Source organism: Parasteatoda tepidariorum, chromosome 9 (assembly GCF_043381705.1).
Source record: "Parasteatoda tepidariorum isolate YZ-2023 chromosome 9, CAS_Ptep_4.0, whole genome shotgun sequence".
In the NCBI taxonomy this organism is placed as follows: domain Eukaryota; kingdom Metazoa; phylum Arthropoda; class Arachnida; order Araneae; family Theridiidae; genus Parasteatoda; species Parasteatoda tepidariorum.
The window spans coordinates 88,530,932-88,552,408 of NC_092212.1; the positions used below are offsets into that span (position 1 = coordinate 88,530,932).

A 21,477-nucleotide genomic window follows, 5' to 3' on the forward strand; every position below is an offset into this window, starting at 1 on the left:
GCTCATTATTATTTTTACTCCTAAAATATCACTACTATTTTGATCAATAAAAAAATATATCACAACTATGATAATATGTATAATTAACTATGTTTTAGTTGAATTTATGAACTGTTACAATTGACCCCGTAAGTGGGGACAATTGTAACAAGTGCACGACTGTCGAAAATTGTTAATTACTAATATAATAACATTTAAAATAAGGTATTTATTTTTTTTTCTAGTAGAGAATAGTCTACTTTACTCGTCTGTCAATTAATACTGATAATATATTGGATTTTTTGTTAGTTAAAAATAGTTAAGTAAAAAATGTTACAATTGACCCCACTCTCCCCTAGTGTTTTAATAATGACATGTTTTGCAGTAGTTTATAGGCAATGTTTTTATATTTAAACCTGCGTGTAATGGGTTTTTATTCAGGAGGTTTTTTTATATACTTCCTATTTATAATTATTTTTAACGTATTGTGTTACAATGTTAATCCATTGATACAAGAACGTAAACAAGTGCAAACCGGTTTCAGCCGCGTAGAAACACTAAAGCTGTATAGTGTCACGTGATAATTAAGAATTTTCATAGAATCTTATAGTGCGTCTAATAATATGGGGCTGGCCAGGGGCTGTAATAGTATTAAACTAATTATAATCCGAATTCCAAAAAAAAATGTCTGTTTTTTTTTATTATTTGGATCAACATTTTTTCCTATTTGATAAAATTACTTGGGGGAAAAAAATTATATGAACCAAATAATAAGTGATTATAACTTTTGTTACCCCATGTTCTAAATGTAAAATGCCTGGGAATTCGAATAACCTATTTCTTGCACCACCGAAAACCCTTGTTTGTGCGTAAAGTTGTTTCGCCTGCCTTCATTGTCAGATAAAAGAGAAGCAGCTTTTACAGAGGCTTCCGAGGAAGATGCCTCTCTATAAAGATATTGGATGATGCTTATGATAGTTGGATGCTCAGGAGTGTATAACGCGAAAATAATGATTAAAAATATGATTCCTAAATTTAGAAAAATGTTGGGGGGGAGGGGGTTGTGTTGTAGGGATATATAGAGGCAACGGTCGATAGATGGCAGCATCGTATCTGTTAGAAGTAGTGGTTGGAAAGGGGAAATGACGTCAAAGGGAAGAAAAGGGAGAGCGCTTGCGTCAGAAGGGAGGTCCAATGGCAGAATGGAAGGAAAGGTTTCTCTATTAATCAAGAATCTGCACGAAGAGGTGGAGACCACGTAAAGGAATTTTGTAGCCGAGGATGGAAAGCAGTGGCCCCCCAATCAAGCCGCTTCTAAACTGTTTTATACTTTCTTTTTGTACAGTTCAATAGGACACCACCCTTTTGTTTTTTTACACAATAGAGACAAGTGGCGGCCGAACTTCCGAAACATAAAAATAACATTTTTTATTGTTCCTTACACCAAAAAGTAGTTATGGATTCCGAAGATCAAAGCAGTGCAGCCAGCCCCACTGATGTCTCCCACGACCCCGGGTAAGTTCTTCCCCCCCTTTCAACACAACACATTGTTTCATTTATTTTAAAGAGTTATTCTCTCATATGGCATGCCATGATCTTTTGTTCTAAATAAAATAAGAATGAAATTTTCGGAGATGTTATGAAACTGATTCGAAAATTTGGGTCGATCGAATGTTTCTTTTAAAGTAACAGAGATCCCTTCTCATGTCAATAATTGGTTCATGAACTGTTCACATTCGTGAAGGCATACCGATTTCTAACATCACTTTTAAATAGACTCTTAAATACTTTATTGGCAAGTTTAACTTCACTCTCTTTTTTGTTTCATATTGGATTCTAATAGTGAGAAGAAAATAATCGAATTTTGGAAAGATTTTTTTTTTATCTTACATTATCTGTGCAGAATTTAGAGCATAAAATATTAACGGACTTGCAAACTGAATAAAATTAATCAATTTTTTAAAGTGTATTTCATATTTAAAATAATTCATTTTAAGAATTTGCTTTGATCAAATAATTTTTCTGTGCTGTGATATAACTTGAATGCAAATCTTCTTGCGTTAAAATTTTATGATATTTATTGTATGTTCTTGCTTTAAAAAGAGCTCGGATCACGTGATCGACCCTTTAGTTTTAAGTAAAGAAATAAAAACCTAGAATTGTATGTCTGAGTTTCTTCTTATTTTTAAAACAAAAATGACCTCAGATGTGTTTTTGTTAACAACCATGTGCCATAATTATTTTCATATTGACATTTTCTATTTAGGAAACATGCAATGCAAATAAATTATACCCATTTGGGTTTATTTAAGAGTTTCAAAATGATTGGTTTTATCCAATTTAAATGGAGTTTCAAACCTTTTACGGATAATAAAACGTGTTTACATTCGTTACGGAAGCATCTAAAATAGAGAAAAGCAACATTTAAAAAATATACTTCATTCTATATTCTTAAAAGAAAAAAATTCTTTTGTGGAACAACATTTTGCAATAATCTGAGGAATAAATGATCAATTGTATTCAATTAGAATCTTTTTTTAACTCTAAATGACTTTTTTGAAGTCTCATAAAAGAAAGTCTTATGTGACAGGATTACATGGTATGATTTGAATATTTTAAACATTTTAATTGTGTGAACATTCAACATTTTTATTCACATTATATTTTTATTTACAAAATTTTTGTCAACATTTTTATTTTGTTATTCAACATTTGTTATTCAATATTTGTCATTCAACATTTTTTAATTCAATAATGCAACTTTTATCAGTAATATTTTTCATATTAATATTATTGGCAAAACTGTCAATCAAATCAAATTGAAAAAAATAACTAAAGAAATTTTTTTGAAACTTTTAAGGAAGTAAAATTATTTGTAAAATTTTAAAATGCATTGTAAAAGTTAAAAATTAAATTATCAAACTCAAAATTTCTACGAAAAAAACATTTTTACAATTGTATTTGCAAAATACTACTATGAGTTATTAAATTTATCGGCATACCTTTCTCACGTATTAGAACTTAGTATATTTTTCCTGTGTTGTTTCATGATATGCATAAAGTTTAAATAAATGGGGATAAAAAGTGATTGCTCAAATGCATCAAAACTGAAAAATTAAACTTTCATATTGTTGTTTCAGCTTATAAAAAAATTAAAAAAAACTGTTACTACAAGAGAATGCCTAAACATTTAAAATAAAATAAGATTTTTTATAAATACAATATAGTAAATTTTATTACCACTTAAAATAACACTTTTTCTTACCAAACATTCGACCGTTTTCTTCTCTAAAAGTAGCCCCTTTGTATTTACTTAAAAGGTAATTTGAAATCTTAAATGTTTAATCCTTAGTACGCTATAGATATCTGGCTATAGATATCTCAAGCTACAGATATCTGGCACCTTTATCTAGGTTCACTTTTTCTAATATAGTTTGCTATGCCAATTTTATGTTTGAAAACCTTCTTGCTCTATCGTCTCATGTTTTTAATGTATTAGCAAAAATAAATTTTTATGGAACACCATTTAATATTCATAGATCACTATTTAAATTTTATTAAACTTAATAGTTTAAATTTCATTAATTTTAATGAAATATTGTTTACATTATTAATCATTATGGAATTCTTTTTTCATTGGGTACAATGATTACTCACAGACACTAAGACTTTTTTTTTCTTACAAACGTCGTGGAATAGCCGACCCAATTTTTTGGGTTTACGACTGTTAATGTTCAACTTCGTAGCCTTGTAATTTTGAACCCAATCCAGAGGACAAGAGAACTCCTGGATCAAGTAGTGGGAGAAATTTTGCCTTCGAAGAGAACTTTTTTTCAGAACTAATCCTCATTTGCGTTACATGGAGAGGAAGACCTCGAGAAACTCTCACGGTTAGCCTGACGGCAAAGGGAACACTTAGATTTCGTGAGTTTCTTTGCAATGATCAAGTGACAGTTTTTGCTAGAATTACAAAAAGATTTGGAGAAAAAAATCTCTAATAAAGCAAGCAAAGAAAAAGAGAATGAGGAAAGAGCAATGAATAAAAGCCACCATTTTAACAATTAAATGAATTTAATGACTGATTTGATTCAGGCTGTTAAACGTGAATTCAATATAATTAAATATTTATTGCGAATGTCAATAGATACTTTCTGAAAACTTATTAACATGCAAAGTTTAATTTGAAGCGATGGGGAAGAAACTTTTATTGCACATTCTGATATTTCTTAATTGTTCATAATACAATTATATAATATGTCTAATACTATAGTATATAATTTGTATTATGTACAATTAAGAAGAATTATATTTTTTGATGTACTGATTTAACAATATGGAGAATAATTTTGTGATAAGTTAAAATTATTGACAAAAATTATAAACTGTTTCATTTTAATAATTCTTTAAAAAAAACCATTGATAAAACATTATTGCAATGCAATGAGAGCAATTATTGGAATTTAAAAATATTATGAAGCTATTTAAGAGTTCTTAACATTTTACAAAATGCGTGAAGTTTCTTCCATGAACTTTAAATTAATCTTCGTAATCTTAATTTTTTTTTTAAGAAAATGTGATATTTCATTGGAGTGAATATTCAATTACTTTACATTTGTGCTTCATTTGTTCAAATAAAATTGGACGTAAGTTAATATAATTGTTAAAGTGATGGTTTTTTTCAATGCTTTAATTTCTCTATGCTTTTTTTCGGGGTGTTTTCGATGCTTTCCGGTACTTTTCATCCGTTTACCATTTTCAACTATGTGAATGCTCCAGATGTGTAAAACACTGAGGTACACATTAAATGAAGGTTGTAATTTCAGTGTGTATGGATTTATTAAACTAGATATTTAATAATGTGGTAATGATATACAATAAAACAGCTCCTCTGTAGACTGAAGAAGTTAACTGCTTATGATAGAAACAAATAATTTGACTCAAAACAAAATCATCTGTCTTATAAAATAGATTCTAAGATATCTGTAAATTTTTTTTCTGTATCTGTACATTTAATTTGTTTACCAGTATTATTAGAGAAAGCACTATGTAGGGTGATTTGTCTTTTTAGTTCACTGTACATTTTTCGAACTATAATTCGAAGCGGCCCGTTACTCTTAAATAGAATCACTTATAGTCATTGAAATTTTTTTGTTCCATATGTTTTTACAATAACTGACAATTCTCTTAATTAAGACAGCTTCTCTTAAAATTTGGTTTGGAACAGTGATGGCTCAGGTGATAGAGTGCTCGACTTCCATTGAGGCGTATCGGGTTCGAATCCCCCAAATAGCTGGTCGATGTGAATTCCGCATCCGACTTGCGCCGACCACAGTGCTTCTTAAAATATCCTCAGTGGTAGACAGATCATGGGTTAGATTTCTTTACCTTCAGGCTAACCATAAGAGGTTCTTGTGGTCTTGTTCCTCTCCATGCAAAGCAGATGCGGGTTAGTTTCATCAAAAAAGTCCTCCACGAGGACAAATATCTTCCAATATTTGATCCAGGTGTTCCCTTGTCTTCTGGATTGAGTTCAAAATGACAAGGCTATGGAGTTGAACATTAGTTGTCGTAAACCCAAAAAATTTTTATTCGTTCAACGACGGTTACATATATGTTAAAAAAAATTTGTGTTTAAATTAATTGAGAGCTTTTTGTTCAATGAATTCGTAATCCTTGTAAGATTTTTTTAAAAATTTTCATGGTGTTTTTCTTTTTAAGCAACACATTTCTCTTTATCGACTGTATCTACTTTTGGAAATATTTTCTCCTGTTTTTCCCCGTTCACATTTAGAACTTTTTTTAAATACTTAATAACTTCTTTTCTTCTATTTACTTTGAAAAGTTCTAAATTTTAAAGCTTACGTAGAACGTCAACTTTTTCAAAAGTAAATAAAAATATCGTGCTATGGTATTTTATATAGAATCGAGTTTCAATGAAATGTTTGAACTTAACAATTGATTTGTTTTTTACATGATTCCTTGTTTGATTCATTTGTCTTGAATGCTGAGAGATCACGTTAAACAATTGTATTTTTCATTCTTTGTTATTTAAACAATACTTAATTTGTTTCTTTTCGTTTTTTTATAACTAGAGGAAATGAAAGACGTCGTTTAATTTTAATCAATACGGTTTTATTTTGTGTAGTTTTTCAAATACGCAAAAATATCACAAAAAAGAACTTTTTTCAAAGTTTATTTCCCATGAGTTTTCTCCGATTTTAAATATTATGAAATAACTCTTGCTTCAATTTATAATGAAAGTGAGAATAAGTTTATGGTAGATTTTTCCGAGCTTGGTATATGTGTCGGTTCTAAATGAAATAAATATTTTTGTGTTGACTTAGTGGACAAAACAATCAAATCTTATAAAAATTTGTTCTTTTAACTACGTTGATTACTATGAAATATTTTCCTCCTTTTCAAGTATTTCTGTTACGTCGATGGTGGTATTCAGGGATGCGATTAAAAATATTTAATTACCGGTAAGAATAATTAAAGCCCATGAAAAGTTTGGTTGCAATACTTCGAAAGAAAGGAAGGTGCAGAAATAATTATGGGATAGAATTTTTTGTTCTTATCATTTACTTGTAATTGAGCCAAAGGCCGTTATTCCATTCATTTTTAAATCCGACCAAGTGAAAACGATTTTTAAGGAAAAAAAAGTAATTTGTATGTTTTTAAGAAACCGTTGGCTCTTAAGTGTCTGTCAGATAATATTTATTCACTTAAAAGATATTATATTTTTAATTTATCGTAACCTGCCATTCTAATTACTTTGTATGAAGCCATTTTTTGTCTGTTTTTAAATCGATTCATTCAAACGAATATTCCATTGAGTTCCCATTTCGTTCTGGGCAAGCCATTCTACTTCAAAATTTAATTCTTAATTCGCCAAATTCGAATGACACTAACATGGCATCGTTGTAACAAGTCAAGTTTCAAGGAAAATTAAAATCTCGCAAATTCATTTTTAATTATCATATTTTTTTTTTTTACATTACCTGATTTTGTAAACTTTTTAAAACTAGAATTCTCATTGAAGTTATCGTATAGTTACGATTTAAATGGGTATTGAATTTAATGGGTATTGAATTTAAAGATGGGAAAGTATTTGCTAAAGCCATTCAGTTTTAACTTTTTTCCTCGGTTTATTATTGTTATTACCTATTATTTATAAAGGATGTTTTTGAACGACAAAAATGTAAGTACATTTCGGAAGAAAATAAAAGCCTACGATGATAGAGCTTTTACTGTATTTTTAATAAAAACATCTTAACCATATTTTTAGATATTTAATTTATTTGCATTCAAAAATAATCTGAGGATCTGGCTACTTCTTAGAAAGACAGTAATTATCAGTTTTTCTACTGTTCAAAAGAGCTAATTTATCAGACGATGAACTTTCATTTGATTTCTTTCTTCTTTTTTGGCATTATATCAGGTGGTTTAAATAATTTGAACCCAACTTGAATCTCAATGAAATACAATATATTTTCTGGAAGAAAAAATTTTTTCCGCTTATAGTATATTTTTAGTCATACTTTTGAATGCTTAGACATTTTTAATTTCCTAGTCTTTGCGTTTTCTATTCAAAGAAAGCTTCAAAGACGGTAGGCCATGAATTGGAAAGCTAAATTTCTACACGCAGGTCGTTGAGCAAAAGCTGTGGTGTAGATAAAAAAAAAAATGTCTCCTCTGCAGTTTCTCTACAAAAACCAGTTTCTTTTTGAAACAATTTTGATCAAGCATGAATTTTGGGACGGATATAAATAGTTTACTTACATTAAACATTCATTACCTTTTATATAACGAAAAAATTTATTTCTTTTTTTCATTTCAATACATTCGAGCCGTGGTGGCTCAGGGGATTCGCCTTCTAATGAGGTGAACCGGGTTCAAATCCCAGCAATGGTTGGTCGATAAAAATTCTTCTCCCGGCTTGCACCGACCATTGACGTTAAATATCCTCAGGGGTGGACGGATCATGGGTCAGAGTCCCCTTGCCGTCAGGCTAACCGCGGGGGATTTTCGGAATTTTCCTTTCCATGTCACGCAAATGCGGGTTAGTTTCAGCAAAGAGTCTTCCACGAAGGCAAAATTACTTCCAATGCTTGATCCAGGAGTTCCCTTGTCTTCTGGATTGTGTTCAAAATTACAAGGTTTCGAAGTTGAACATGAGTGGTCGTAAAACCAAAAATCGGGTCGGCTGTTCAACGACGGTTAAAATAATATAAGATCAATAAAATATATAAGATACAATAAGATAATATAAAAAAAAGATACATTATAATAACTAAATACATGAATAAAATAAAATAAGATACATTTCTTCTGCTTTATTGCGGTTTAAAACCTCAAATAAATGCCTCAATTTGATAAGAGAGGAAACGAACGTAAGTTTTAGATTAGTAATAACTTAAGTTGTTGCGCATGTGTACTTGTCGTAATACCAACCGTCAAAGGCAAAATTGATTAAAGAACATTTGGAATTATTTTATTCAACAAATTTTTCACACAACCATATTGTTTACAGATGTTTTCTTTGTGCTCTGAAAGGACTAGTTTTTGCAGAAAATTAAATTGCTAAAAATGTCTCCAAATTTTGAAAGAAGTGGTAGAGTCTGATGAGTAGAGAGCATAGTTGTGGAATACCATTGTCATGCAAAGAGATCTGTTGACCAATCTAGGTGATTGGCCAATTATTTTATTACCAGCTGCTGCGTAGTAAACACTAAAATCAATTATAAGTTTTGTGCGTAGATGGCGTTGTCGTGTTTTTCCTTCATAATACTACCGTGCAATTGAAAAAACAATGTAAACTGCTTCACAATAGATTTCGATCTTGACAACTATTTCTCCGCTTTGATAAGTTTAATTTGTTCAACTTTTATCATTTGCTTACATATTGTATGCATATAAATTTTTATTGTGTTCAATACATACAGTTCCTGGCAAAAATTATTAAAAGCACTATAAGATTCTATGTAAAAATCTTAATTATTAGGTGATACTATACAGCTTTTCGCGACTGAAACCGGTTTGCACCTGTTTGCGCTCCTGTATCAATTCGTTAACATTGTAATGAAATACGTTAAAAATAAATACAAATAGGAAGTATATAAATAACATCAAATAAAAACCCATTACATGTATGCTTAAATATAAAAGTATTGCACATAAACTGGTGCAAAACATGTCATTATTAAAACATTACAGTGAGTCTAATAATTGGGTCTAATTATTATAATATACTAACATAATACCTGATGTAATAATTGTTCTATATTTATAGAATATATCGCCTAATTTAACCAATCGTTGTTGGAGTGGTATAGCCTGAACGTAAACTAGTGCAAACCGTGTCAAAACAATAAATCTGTATAGTATAACCTGATAATTAAGATTTCACCGAGTCTCTTGTATTGCGTCTACTAATAATTACATCAGGGACTGCATTCCTTCCATATATAGAGTGTGTGGGGGGGCATAGATTTCATCCGGGAACTCTGAAGATAATTTAAATTTGTAATGAAATAAAAATCAAGGAATGTGCGCTGTTCTAAAAAATTCGATTGTTTAACTCGGAGTATTTAGAGGAGGTAATTATTTAATCTACTAATTATTCATGAAGTTACCTTTTTCCTTGCACTTCGCATTCCAAAAACTGTATAAAATGACCGCTCCATCATTTCACGTGCTTATTTTCAGAAAACATTTCGCAAGATTTTTTATTAGTTTAAAAAAAAATTGTCATTGTTTGAATGGCAACACGTGTCCTTGCTTCGAAACAGAAGATTCCTTTGAAGATCTATCTAAAAATATTTTTATTATAATTACTACTTTGAGGAAATGATGGCGGTTCTTCATCTAAAAATTGATTGCATTAATGGGAAGAATTTAATAAAGGTCAAATGGGGGGTAATGTAGCGTGAAAGAAAATGGAATAAAAGAGACGTGTGCCGATAATCTACGCTCTAAAAGATATTTTCGGACGGAAATTATCCGAAATAATTAATCGACACATTCAAAAAATTATTAAAGAAAAAGTAATCATCTCATTCAAACAAGCTTTGCTTTATGATGATGATGATGGTTACTCCTCCTTCAAGTGAGAATAAATTATTTTGATGAATATTTTCCCTCAAATAATGAAAATTCTGAATGATATGATGAGAAAAAATATATTGTTTGTATCCCTCAATGTTTTTTTAATGTAAATAACAAGTTGTGTATGTCATAGTATAAACAGTTTTAAGTTATTTTAAAATTATTTGAGTGATGGAATTAAATCTCTATTGAATATTATGTTTTAATTGCAAATAGAAAGTAAGATTATTAAAGTTCAGTCATTTAAGAAATGATAGCAAAACCAAGAAGACACGTAATATATAATTTTCACACAAATGAACACAGCTATTACACCTAAATGAATCTAAATTTGTTTCCAAACTAAATCTATCTAAATAGTTGTGAAATCTCGCGTTTTCATACTTTTTTCTATCTAAATGAAATTTTAAAAAAGCTTGCCATTACTTTATTAAAGTATTGGAACCAGATTTTCTGAATTTTTTAAGACTATAANCAGCTTCAGGTAACGAGAAATTCACATTAAAATCTCCTGCAAGGATCACAGGCCGCTCACAATAATCAATTTCTTCACCAGTAACGTTTGCCAGAGCTTGTGAGCCTGCAGTGGATAGTGGCAATAAAGATTTTGCAGTAAATAATTTAATATTCCTCGTGGCTGCATTTGGTGAAATATAAATGGCAATTAGAAAAGAGAAAACCAAACAATCAATTGATATTCACAAGAGACGTCCCTTGACATAACCTTAAATCCGTCGCATCGTTTTCACTCATTTTTTTTCAATTGTTATCCACTAAGTTTGAAAATGAAAAATACTACCCTATTAAATTATATGTGTATCAAATCAAACTAAAATGTTTATAGAAAACAATACTTTTATGACTTTTATTATTTTTATGCTGGTGAGAACCAAAACAATATGGAAATGAATAAGGGAAAATTGGATCCTACCACGTGATTTCAAGGCCAATAAAAATGTAGCGTTAAACTTTAACGCAATCTTGTTGGAAGTCGCATAAGAAGTATCACTTCAAAAATTGCGATTTCTTTACCAATACTTTCTCTGTAGAAAAAACTGAGAAGAATGCAGGAAAAACAATTTCAATCTGTTCAATTGAAATTTCAATTCAAGGACATCGCCTCAAACACTGTTTAAAGCGGTCATTCATTAAAACATTAATTTTATTATTAATTATATTTCATTATTAATTAATTATATTATATTTTCCTTTTTATCCATTTCTGAAAAATGCATCTCCATAAAAACTGTCTGGAAGCGTGTTAATAACTCTAGAATCGTTTTGGATCGTCATTTATTCCGCAGTTAGCGATTGCCACTTTCCGAAGTCAACATGTTCGGGTGCAATATTGAATAATTTCATTATTGAAACAGATTAAACTTTCCTTAGGATCATCGATTGACGAACGTTTTAAGGAATATAAAGATTGCCGAAATATTTTGGATCATTCTGCGATATTTTCCATTTTTCTACGTTGAGTCATTCACAGGCATTATTGAAAAATGTGTTTTATTTTCATTGTTTCAACAGCAAAGAAATATATAAAGAGTTTACACTCTGATTCTATAGCGTATTAAAAGATGTCGGTGATATCGATGGATCGTTAAAGTTATCGATGCTTTGCAAAATGGCAGTAGTCTGGCTCAAACGTTTTCAGCGCCACGCTATGGCAAAAAAGTTTAATCACCTGTTTTAAGGAATTGATGAGTCAATTGTTTTTTTTTTATTATTTTACTTTGCTTTATAATATTTTTGTAATCGTTTAATCATTTATTTTGATTTTTAATTCTACGAAATGCTTAAAAGTTGATTCGTTAAACATGCCGTTTTTAATGATCGATTTATTTTAAAGGTATTGATTTCTCACAATTTGTTTTTGTTCTTAAATATATTTTACTGTATAAAAATATATATATATTTATATTAATGACAAATGCCATTACTCCTTTTAAATTAAAGAATAAATTGCGAAAAGTGTCCTTATATTTTTTTTTCTCAGTTCAGAGTAGAATTTATTATATGAGAAATTGAAATAAACAACACTATATAAAATATGAAAGATATATTTTTTACGTAGTATAGAATAAAAATGTAAAATAAGATTTAGAGTTGATTAGAAAATTTTTGGTTTCTAAATAAATGCACAGTGAAAAAATTTCGAATCACTAACTTAATTCAATAATTTTGATTGAAATGATACATAAAAACTATATTTTCAGTCGATAAATCAGAAAGAATTGTTATTCTCTCAATCATGATACAAACATGATCGTACAAAAAAACAAAACAAGTAATGTAAAAAAAAATTAAAAACAACAAAGAAAAAAATTTTTTAAGTTACTTTTTACAAAATAATTGCACCTTTTTCACCCATATAAATTTAAAATTAATTAATTGAATTTATTGAATTAATTAATATTTAAAAACACTGTAATAACATCAAGTGTCATCCACTACAAGTTTTAAAAAAATAACGCGTAGTCAAGAAACGCGTAGTCAAAGTGGATCGTCCTTCAGTATTATAGCTCACTAAGTTCAAGCACTCTTCATCGTTACAAAAATAGAAGCAAGCGATAAAAAATGAAATACCTCATTAAATCTTGCTAAGCTCATAGAGTTTAAGTTTAAATGCTAAGAACAAATACGCCGGCTAACACAAATTTATCAAAAATTTTTTAAAAAAATACTTCCAATTGGCTTTGCATATTCTTCCAATTGGGTATAATATGAAAAAAACACAACTACTACTTCGATTTAGTAGGAACAACATATGACGCAATGCTAAACGAATGGAATTTAGTTGTTGTTTATTTAGTTATTGTTATTAGTAGTTGTTGTTATTTGTTTTAGTTGTTGTTTATTTAGTTGTATTTAGTTTCAATATTTTTCTTTATAATGCAATAAAATCTGGCGAGCAGCTATTTAAACGATCAAACACTTCGTTTGTTTATTTGTGGCTTGAAGTTAGGCTCGCAGAAAATGCCGTTCATGGGTTAAATTCAGTAGGAATAATACAACCTGTGACGTAGGCTATAGTATACCCAATTGGGTATAATATGAAAAAAACACAACTACTTCCACTCCGAAAATTTTACTAGGAATAATATTTACCTTTTAGTATAATTAATGAGCTGAGTTTTAAATATGTTTACTAAATTCATAAACTTATATAAAACAACGAAATAAATTATTTCAAAAGGAACTAGACTAATACATTTCCAACCTGACGAGTAGCGACTTATAACAACACGCTTCGTTTAATGTTTACTTGTTGCTAGAAATCAGGTTCGCAGAAAATGTTGTTTACTAGTTAAATTTAGTAGGAATAACACGACCTGTGACGTAGGCTATAGTATACCCAATTGGCTTTATAGTTTCAAGGCGTTTAAAATTATACTCTCTGTCTATTTTCACGAAAGTTAACGCATGCGCAATAACCAGTGACACCTCACAACCCATTAAGAGACAATTCAATACTTTATTGTTTTTAATTTGGTTGAAAATAGTAAACGCCTATTAATAGTAGCCGTTTTCAATTAATAATAATCGGAGTTATCGAGATAATAATAAGATGTTTGTCCGGTTCATACTAGCGCAGACTTCTGTTCATTGATGATTTATTGAGGTAAATAACACAGTTTACGTTATATCGGTATTCCAAGGCCCGTATTCTACTGATGTTTCTTTAAGGTTAAGTGATACTGGCTGGTACACATTTGCCCGATATTCCCTACATTGATATTTTTTTAAGTTTAAGTGCCAATTTCCAGTGTACTTTTGTTCAATATTGCTGAACAGAGTGACATAAATGTCAGTGAAGAGTGATATGAAATTTATCAAAGCGAATATTTATTGGAGATAAAAATTTAAGCTAAAAGAACGAATGAGAGATTCATCTGCTTGACGCAGGTGTTGTTTACATTCTGATAGTGATTTAATGTTGTCAGATTCAGCTCTAAAAAAAGGTTTGTGGAGTTAATAAGACCACTAGCTATAGTTTTAGCACGAGTTTTACGAGAAATAACAACTGTTCCGCGTTACCATTAGCTACATCCATTTTCCTATTCATTTCAGATCTTAATAATCCAGACCCACATGAGCATTGCAATTAGAATATAAATACATTTCAGTCAGCAGACTTTCTTATACCTGTGAAGAAGCCAAAAGTATTTTCTTCGCTTTCTTCATGGAGCTTCGGGTTTAGACAACGTCTACCCAGCTCTCTGTATTCGCTGCAATTATAGCTTCTTAGTTTCTTGATACCTTTGTGCTTTATTCTGTCCGATTTTCCATAAAAGGCACTTTCAGATTGCTTTGTTGATGTTGTACAGAAGCAGGGGTCTGGAAATTTGGGTCCGTTAGCGGACCCTTCACAAAATCTCTTTTCATAAAAACGGACCCTTTACAAATTTGTTTATCTTCATTATTGTTTTGTTAACCGAATAAACCCTTCCCAGGGGGAGAAAAAGAAAGACGGATATAAATGAACTTAGTTATTAAAATGATTGTTGCGTAACTACCACTACAAAAGTTTAACATCATTCACTAGTATATAAAGCATGCTAACTTGATTCTATCACGAGGTACCTTTTGATAGATGACGGTTGGCATGGTCAATAGCTCCGCCCCCACATTGGTGACCCGGACGTGATTTGCTCACGCAAGTAACGCCTACTTCGCGAAAATCTTGACAGTAACGCCCACTTCGATGGATAGTCTACATAGAACAGTTTACTTGCTACTTGTGACTGCAAAATGCAAACAGAAGCAACAACGAACGCTACAACGTGATGTTAATACACCTCTCACATTCAGCACTTAACAAAGCTCCCGATGTTTCACAAGTACAGCAACTAGTGGTATCGAATTCTATCCCTGATAAAATTCTGGTGGGGGAGTAATGTGGCGTAACTACCACTACAAAAGTTTAACATCATTCACTAGTATATAAAGCATGCTAACTTGATTCTATCACGAGGTACCTTTTGATAGATGACGGTTGGCATGGTCAATAACTCCGCCCCCACATGATTAACAATGTCGGTTATTATACCATTGTCAAGTGTTGAAAGGTTATTTTTGAAAATGAATCTTGTTTGCACTGAGTTGCGAACGAGGATGAAACAAGAGACACTCGATAGACATTTGCACATTATTATAAATGCATCTGAAAAATTGACTGATGCCGAGTGTTCAGTTATTATAGATATTTTCAAATCTACTGGCAATCGACGTATATTACTCTAACATTTTGTTAATCATGTTTTTCTACTTTAATTCTAAGGCTAAGTTTGATATCATTTCCATTTATATTATGTACCTTAACCTCTTCGAAATAAAATAAAAAATTATAAGTTTCAAATGTAGTATTCTAAGAAAATATTTCCACTTCTACAAATATCGCATGTACATTCTTATTGATATTAAATGATAATTTTTTTTCGTAAAGAAACAATTGAATAATATATATTTATTCTTAAAATTAATTGATTAAATATTATGTAAATAAAAAATAACTTTTGAAAATTTTTTTTAAAGTATTATAGATTTAAGAATTGTTTAAGTTTACTTAATGCGTAACATTACTTACAAGGGATACATAACTAAGTTGTGTTATTTAAAATATGTCAATTGAAATTATTAAAAATGTGAGTGATTTTCTTTCCATTATTCGTCCGAAATGAATATTCTGTGTTGTGCAGTGTAGACTAAATACCAAATATTTGTATGTTGCATTTCTAATTTAGTAGCCAATTGCCGTTTATTTTTGAAAATTTATTTTTTTTAATTATAATTTTACGGTGTTTAGCATAATCTTGTATCTATTTACAATTTAAAAACTCTTATAAAAGGTTTTTTGCAATAACAGGATAGCCCTATTTGCACAAATTCACAAAAGCAGGAACCTAGTTGAAAGAATGTGACTTAACGCTTATTTTATATTCACAAATTACGAGTCATTTTTTCACAATTTTACGAAAACCGGACCTTTTACAAAATGCCTGGACCGACCCCTGATAAGTCCTTGACATTATCTTGAAACAATTTGTTTTTCACAAAGTAGTTAATTTGATAGGAACCCCCGAATCTCTAAAGTTAGTGACCTAATTTTTTCGGGTAGTCCACCTAACATTATTCCACCTACCGTTTCACTACCCAATGGTTTTCCGATACTCTCCAGCTGTTCTTCTGTGGATGTGATGTCATCGATGATCCATATTTAGTTCGAAATAAAGGTGGATACATTCCAATTTTTTGGATCACTCTTTTTTATCTTTTAAGTTTTCTGTAGAGAAATTCACGCTCCTTTTGCTTTGTTCGATTTCTTGGTTTCTGATGATACGATAGGCACACATTAATTACTCGTCTGATTCCAGATCTATTAACGGTTGATTCAATACAATCCTGCGTCTACTCGAAAATTCTTCATATGGAGTTTCGTTCTGTCCAGGTGTTTCGACTCATCCCCTCTTGATCTTTTTTCTTTGACGTTTGTTTGAACTAGTAAATGTTTAATTTGCTTCTTCTGCTTCAGCCATATTTCGCTTCCAGTTTTAAATGTGGTTTTGGAGTGCGCTTATGTTGAAATCGAATTAAAAAAGTTGAGTGATGGTTTTCGAAAAGGAACCATTATAAGCAGCGAGCATTGTTATCAGAGAAACATAATTCTTTATTCTTGAACTCAATTATTTTGAGTTCAGAAGCTTAATGAGAAATATTTGTGCATTATTTGTAAATACGTTTTATACAAAAATATACAAAAATATAATGTATTATGGATTGTTGGTAGGATACAAATTTAGTTACAGGTTTCAAAAATTCTTGCTGGTCAAAGAAAAAAAAAGAAGACACGAGTCCCCTGTTATCTCGGAACCCTAGGGTTCCGAGGAACACTTTTTGAGAAACTATGGCTTAAATTGTTTTATTAGTATTGCAAAGTCAGTTTCTCCCAAGATGTGTCAAATGAAAAAACAAACCATCCGGGAGTTTCGAATGATTTTAATGGGTTGACCTTTTATGCGAAGTTTATTGAAACAATGTATTCATGTTGCTGTTATGTCAGGGGGAACTACTTCGTTTTCTTTTCTTTTTTTTCGCTTTTTTCATCTAATTATAAACTTGTTCTTAAATCTTGAAATACTTTTTCTTTTCAAAGATGCGTTCCTTCACTTCGGAATGAATGGCTCTTTTGGACAATTTCCAGAAGAACATTGAAATTTTCTTTTCTTTTTTTTATTTACATTATTTAAATAAAAGTAGCATATGTGTGGTGTTTTCCCCCCCCCCTCTCTTCATTTTATTTCCCTTGTTGTTCTCATGCAGACTATATTTCGAATGTTCTCCCGAAAGATGCGAGAAAGAAGAAAAAAAAAGAACATTTAATAAAGGGAAAAACCTTTTCCTATCATTTCTTGTTTTGTGATGCGGAAGAAATAATTCCGTAACAGAAACGTCACTCTTTTTTTCCTAAAATACAGAAAAAGTTTTGTTTTGAGATACTTCGAACTCTTAAACATTTATCACAGAAAAGTTTTTATTCGACACTTAGCCAGATCACTTCATGTCTTTTGTTTCGCTTTATTATTTATCACTTTTTTTATGTAGAAAATATTGACACGTCTCCTATGACTGATTTTAACCAATGACTAACCAATTTCAGTGAGTTATGTTTAAAAATGAATGTTGAGCTTTATTTAACCAGGAATTAAGATTTCAACATCAAGTTCTATTTTTACTTGTAGTAGATGTCGCATGATGTTAATACAGTTTTTTTTTCAAATATTAATTCATTCATTGAATTTAATTAATTCCAGCAAAAGCAAATTTGTTATTGCGGATCTTTTAGGCAGGAAACCATGGTTGCGTACTGGAGATATAATATTCAACTTGGATGTGACTTTCACTGAAGCTGCTGACAATGCAAGCAGAAACTATCGTTTTTATCACCAGATTATAATCCATCTAAATTTCGACTCACTAGATTTAAAATATATACAGTAAAACCTGTTTTTGTGAGGTGGATAGGGACCACATGACAGAAATCGTACAAAAAAGTATTCGAAAATTGTATAAGAACTTACATATAATAAACAACTTTGTACTATATACTACCTAAAAAAAATTTTATGCGGTGGATAGGGACCGACTATCGTTCTTGTCACCAGATTATAATCCATCTAAATTTCGACTCACTAGATTTAAAATATACACAGTAAAACCTGTTTTTGTGCGGTGGATAGGGACTGCATAAAAAAAATCGTACAAAAAAGTATTCGAAAATTTTATGAAAACTTACATATAATAAACAACTTTGTACGATATACTACCTAAAATTTTTTTTATGCGGTGGACAGGGACCGCATAAAAAAAGTCGGACTTAGAAGATACATCAATGATTTATGAAATAGATGAGAGAATGCTTTCAATTAAATTAAATAATTAAATTAGACCTAAAGAAATTGTAAAAATATTTAATTCTTCATTGTACGTATACATGGAGAAGTTTTCAAATTATACATTAAATAGTTTGCTGCTACTCGTCGTAATCCAAAGCGCGCATCTTCTTGTTATGAATTGGTTGAAAATCGCTTTCGTCGCTTGAAGACAGGATTTCAGTGTCATAAGTCAGTGATCAGTTTTTGTGACGACGGTCGACTGGTCAAGGAGACCACGTAATCAGAGTTCGTCCACAACATTTGTATGTACATTGATAGAAAACATTAAACTGGTGCTAACGCCGCTAAGATTCATATACCGCATGAAAATAAATCGCACAAAAAAAATCGCACAAAAATAAAATCGCACAAAACCAAATCGCATAAAAAAGGACCGCACAAAAACAGGTTTTACTGTATATATATATGTAGGTTAACTGGAGCACCGTTTTGAAGAGCTATGCAAGTTACAATCAATTCTGACAGCCAGAAGTAGAAGCAATAGCTAATGAAAATGTATCGAATCGCTGACAATTTTCTGACTAGCTAGAATGCTCACATTTTAAAAGCGTGCATAATACAAGTTAAAATTATACCTCATTGGGGCAAAACAAAATGTTTAGCGAATCGACGCAAAAAATAGAGAATAGTGAAAAAGCGCGTTTTATACAAGCAAAACTAGAAAATAACGTATAGTTTATGTATTAAACATCGCTGAAAACTTCATTTGATGAAGTTTTGTCAAAACTTGTAAATTTTACCATTGAAAATTTTTTTGGACTATTTATTTATTTTAAAAATAATTAGTAAATAGTCTAAGCAATATATTTTAATTTGGAATTCTCTTTAGCGAATTCCAAATTAAATATTTAGCAATTCCAATTATATATTTTAATTTGGACAAGCGAGTTTTGCAATAGTAGGCAAATTTTTAATTTGCATAAATAGTTTCGAAATTACATCAAGACAACCAAAAAATTAAAATTCAAGCACTCTCCTGAAATTTAGCTCATATTCAGAATTCAGATTGCTTTTTCTCTCATATTTTAATGGTCTAATATCCCGAATCAAGAGAAAAGAAAGAAAGAAATCAGAGAAATTACGTTTTTTTCTCTTCTGATTTTGTAGCTTAAAACATTAGACTGCATAAAATTAATTAGCAAATTAAATACTAACACTTCGAATCAATAAGCCTACATGTTAATCTTCGAAAAATACGTCTTTTTCTTCATTTCAGAGATGCAACTTTTACTGTACTCAGAAGTACATAATTTTACTTTTTAAAAATGATAATTTGATTCCCTCATTAATATCTGGAGTTACAAGCTAGCGAGGCGTGATAATTTTTTAAAATTATTACCTGTTTTTTTTTCTTTAAAATTTATAAAGTTTTTGAAATGTCACTCAAAAAATGCTTAAATGCGAGAATTTCGGTTTTTTTTTATTTATTTCCCTAACATTTTGATAGTAATTATAGACATTTTTCTTAAAAGCGAAAAAAATAAAACTAGGTGTTATGTGTAAGCATTTTAAACAGAGCTGTTTAAAAAATGAAAATACAAAAAATTTAGAAAAGGTTGTGATGAAGTTTCTGATATTGATGAATTAGCCGTAAAAAAAAAACTACATGCATTTGTGAAACATGTTTTTGCAAAGAATATTAAGACCTTGTAGATGAAAATTTAAACAAGATTCTTTTCTCCATTTGAATTTTGTTTTATCGTAAGATATATGTGTTTCAACTAAATTTTTAAACATTAAGTTAATCAAATAAATTTTTTACCATTATCATTATTTTACTTTTATATTATTTTAAACATGATGAAAATAAAAATATATTCATATATATATATATACTTCCTTTCTCAAATTTCAACCAAATAATTTCACATTAAAGTAATGAACACAATGCCAATAATATAAATGCTCAATAACTTAAGATAATGCTTAACGTAAGCGTTGAAAGAAAATTGTGTCCGATATCATATTCTTACATTTTGATAAAATAAAACCAATACAAACTATTTTATAACAAATCTATTTATAAAAGTATTAAATGCTGATCTTTATCAGCATCATATTAGAGAGAACATAACATTTGCATGGAACAAAATAAAGCCAAAAGATATGAAACAAATTAACGAGACAATAATGATTCTAAGTGTACAATAACAAGACTTATTTTTCATTAAAAGCTATAATATAAGAATAATATTTTTTATACTTGTGTAAGAAAAACAATTTTTGTTAAAGATAAAAAACCGTAATTTCTTGAAATATTTAAAATAACCAAATTTTCATTCGATTTTAAATTTGTTTTCTTTTAAAATTTCTTCTCAACCAACACATTCAACTCCAATATTATATGTTATAGTTCAATCAATGCACATATCATATCAGCTAGCTCTCATTTTCTAAAATTCTGAAGATCAAGTTTCAGAATAAATTACTTTTTTTTCGAATTTTCAAATTCTTGAATCTACGGTAATTAAGACTCACAAAAATCATGACAAACATAATAATTATTTTATTCTAAAACAAAACACACTGTAACATAAACTTTTATCCTATTATGAAAATAATATACAAATATATTCTTACCTTTATTGTTTAAGATGGACATGATGCGTTTACCAAAAGAATGTAAAGCACACAAAAAAAAATTTATTTGAACTACTGTTTTATTGATTTAAATAAATAAATTTTTATTCCTTATTCAAAAAAAAGAAACACCAGTACTTTTATTTTATTAACTGTTGCTTTTAAATAAAAAAAAAGTCCTTACAATTGATGCAGCTTCCATCAATTACAAGTCTTTGTTTTCTTATCTTTGCAAGCAATCTTCGAATGTTTTTTTTTAAGGATTTTATGAAATGATTATAGGGTTATAATATATATATATATATATATATAGGTATAAATGTATAAAAACCAGAGTGAGACAGCAAATATTTTA

At 29.7% G+C, this 21,477-nt stretch overlaps 1 protein-coding gene across 5 annotated transcripts in view; it reads left to right on the forward strand.

The window, feature by feature from the left end:
- LOC107445073 (RNA-binding protein Musashi homolog 2) overlaps positions 1-21,477 on the forward strand; it is a 168,580-nt gene that overhangs the window by 30,413 nt on the left and 116,690 nt on the right. Inside the window, exon 1 of one of the 5 annotated variants that reach the window (XM_043050660.2) lies at positions 1,162-1,494. The exons of the other annotated variants lie outside the window; for them this stretch is intronic. Coding sequence (XP_042906594.1) covers positions 1,436-1,494 — 59 coding nt within the window. The 5' untranslated portion in view covers positions 1,162-1,435. Of the gene's footprint in view, positions 1-1,161; positions 1,495-21,477 lie in introns of those variants that run through there. 5 annotated transcript variants of the gene reach the window in all.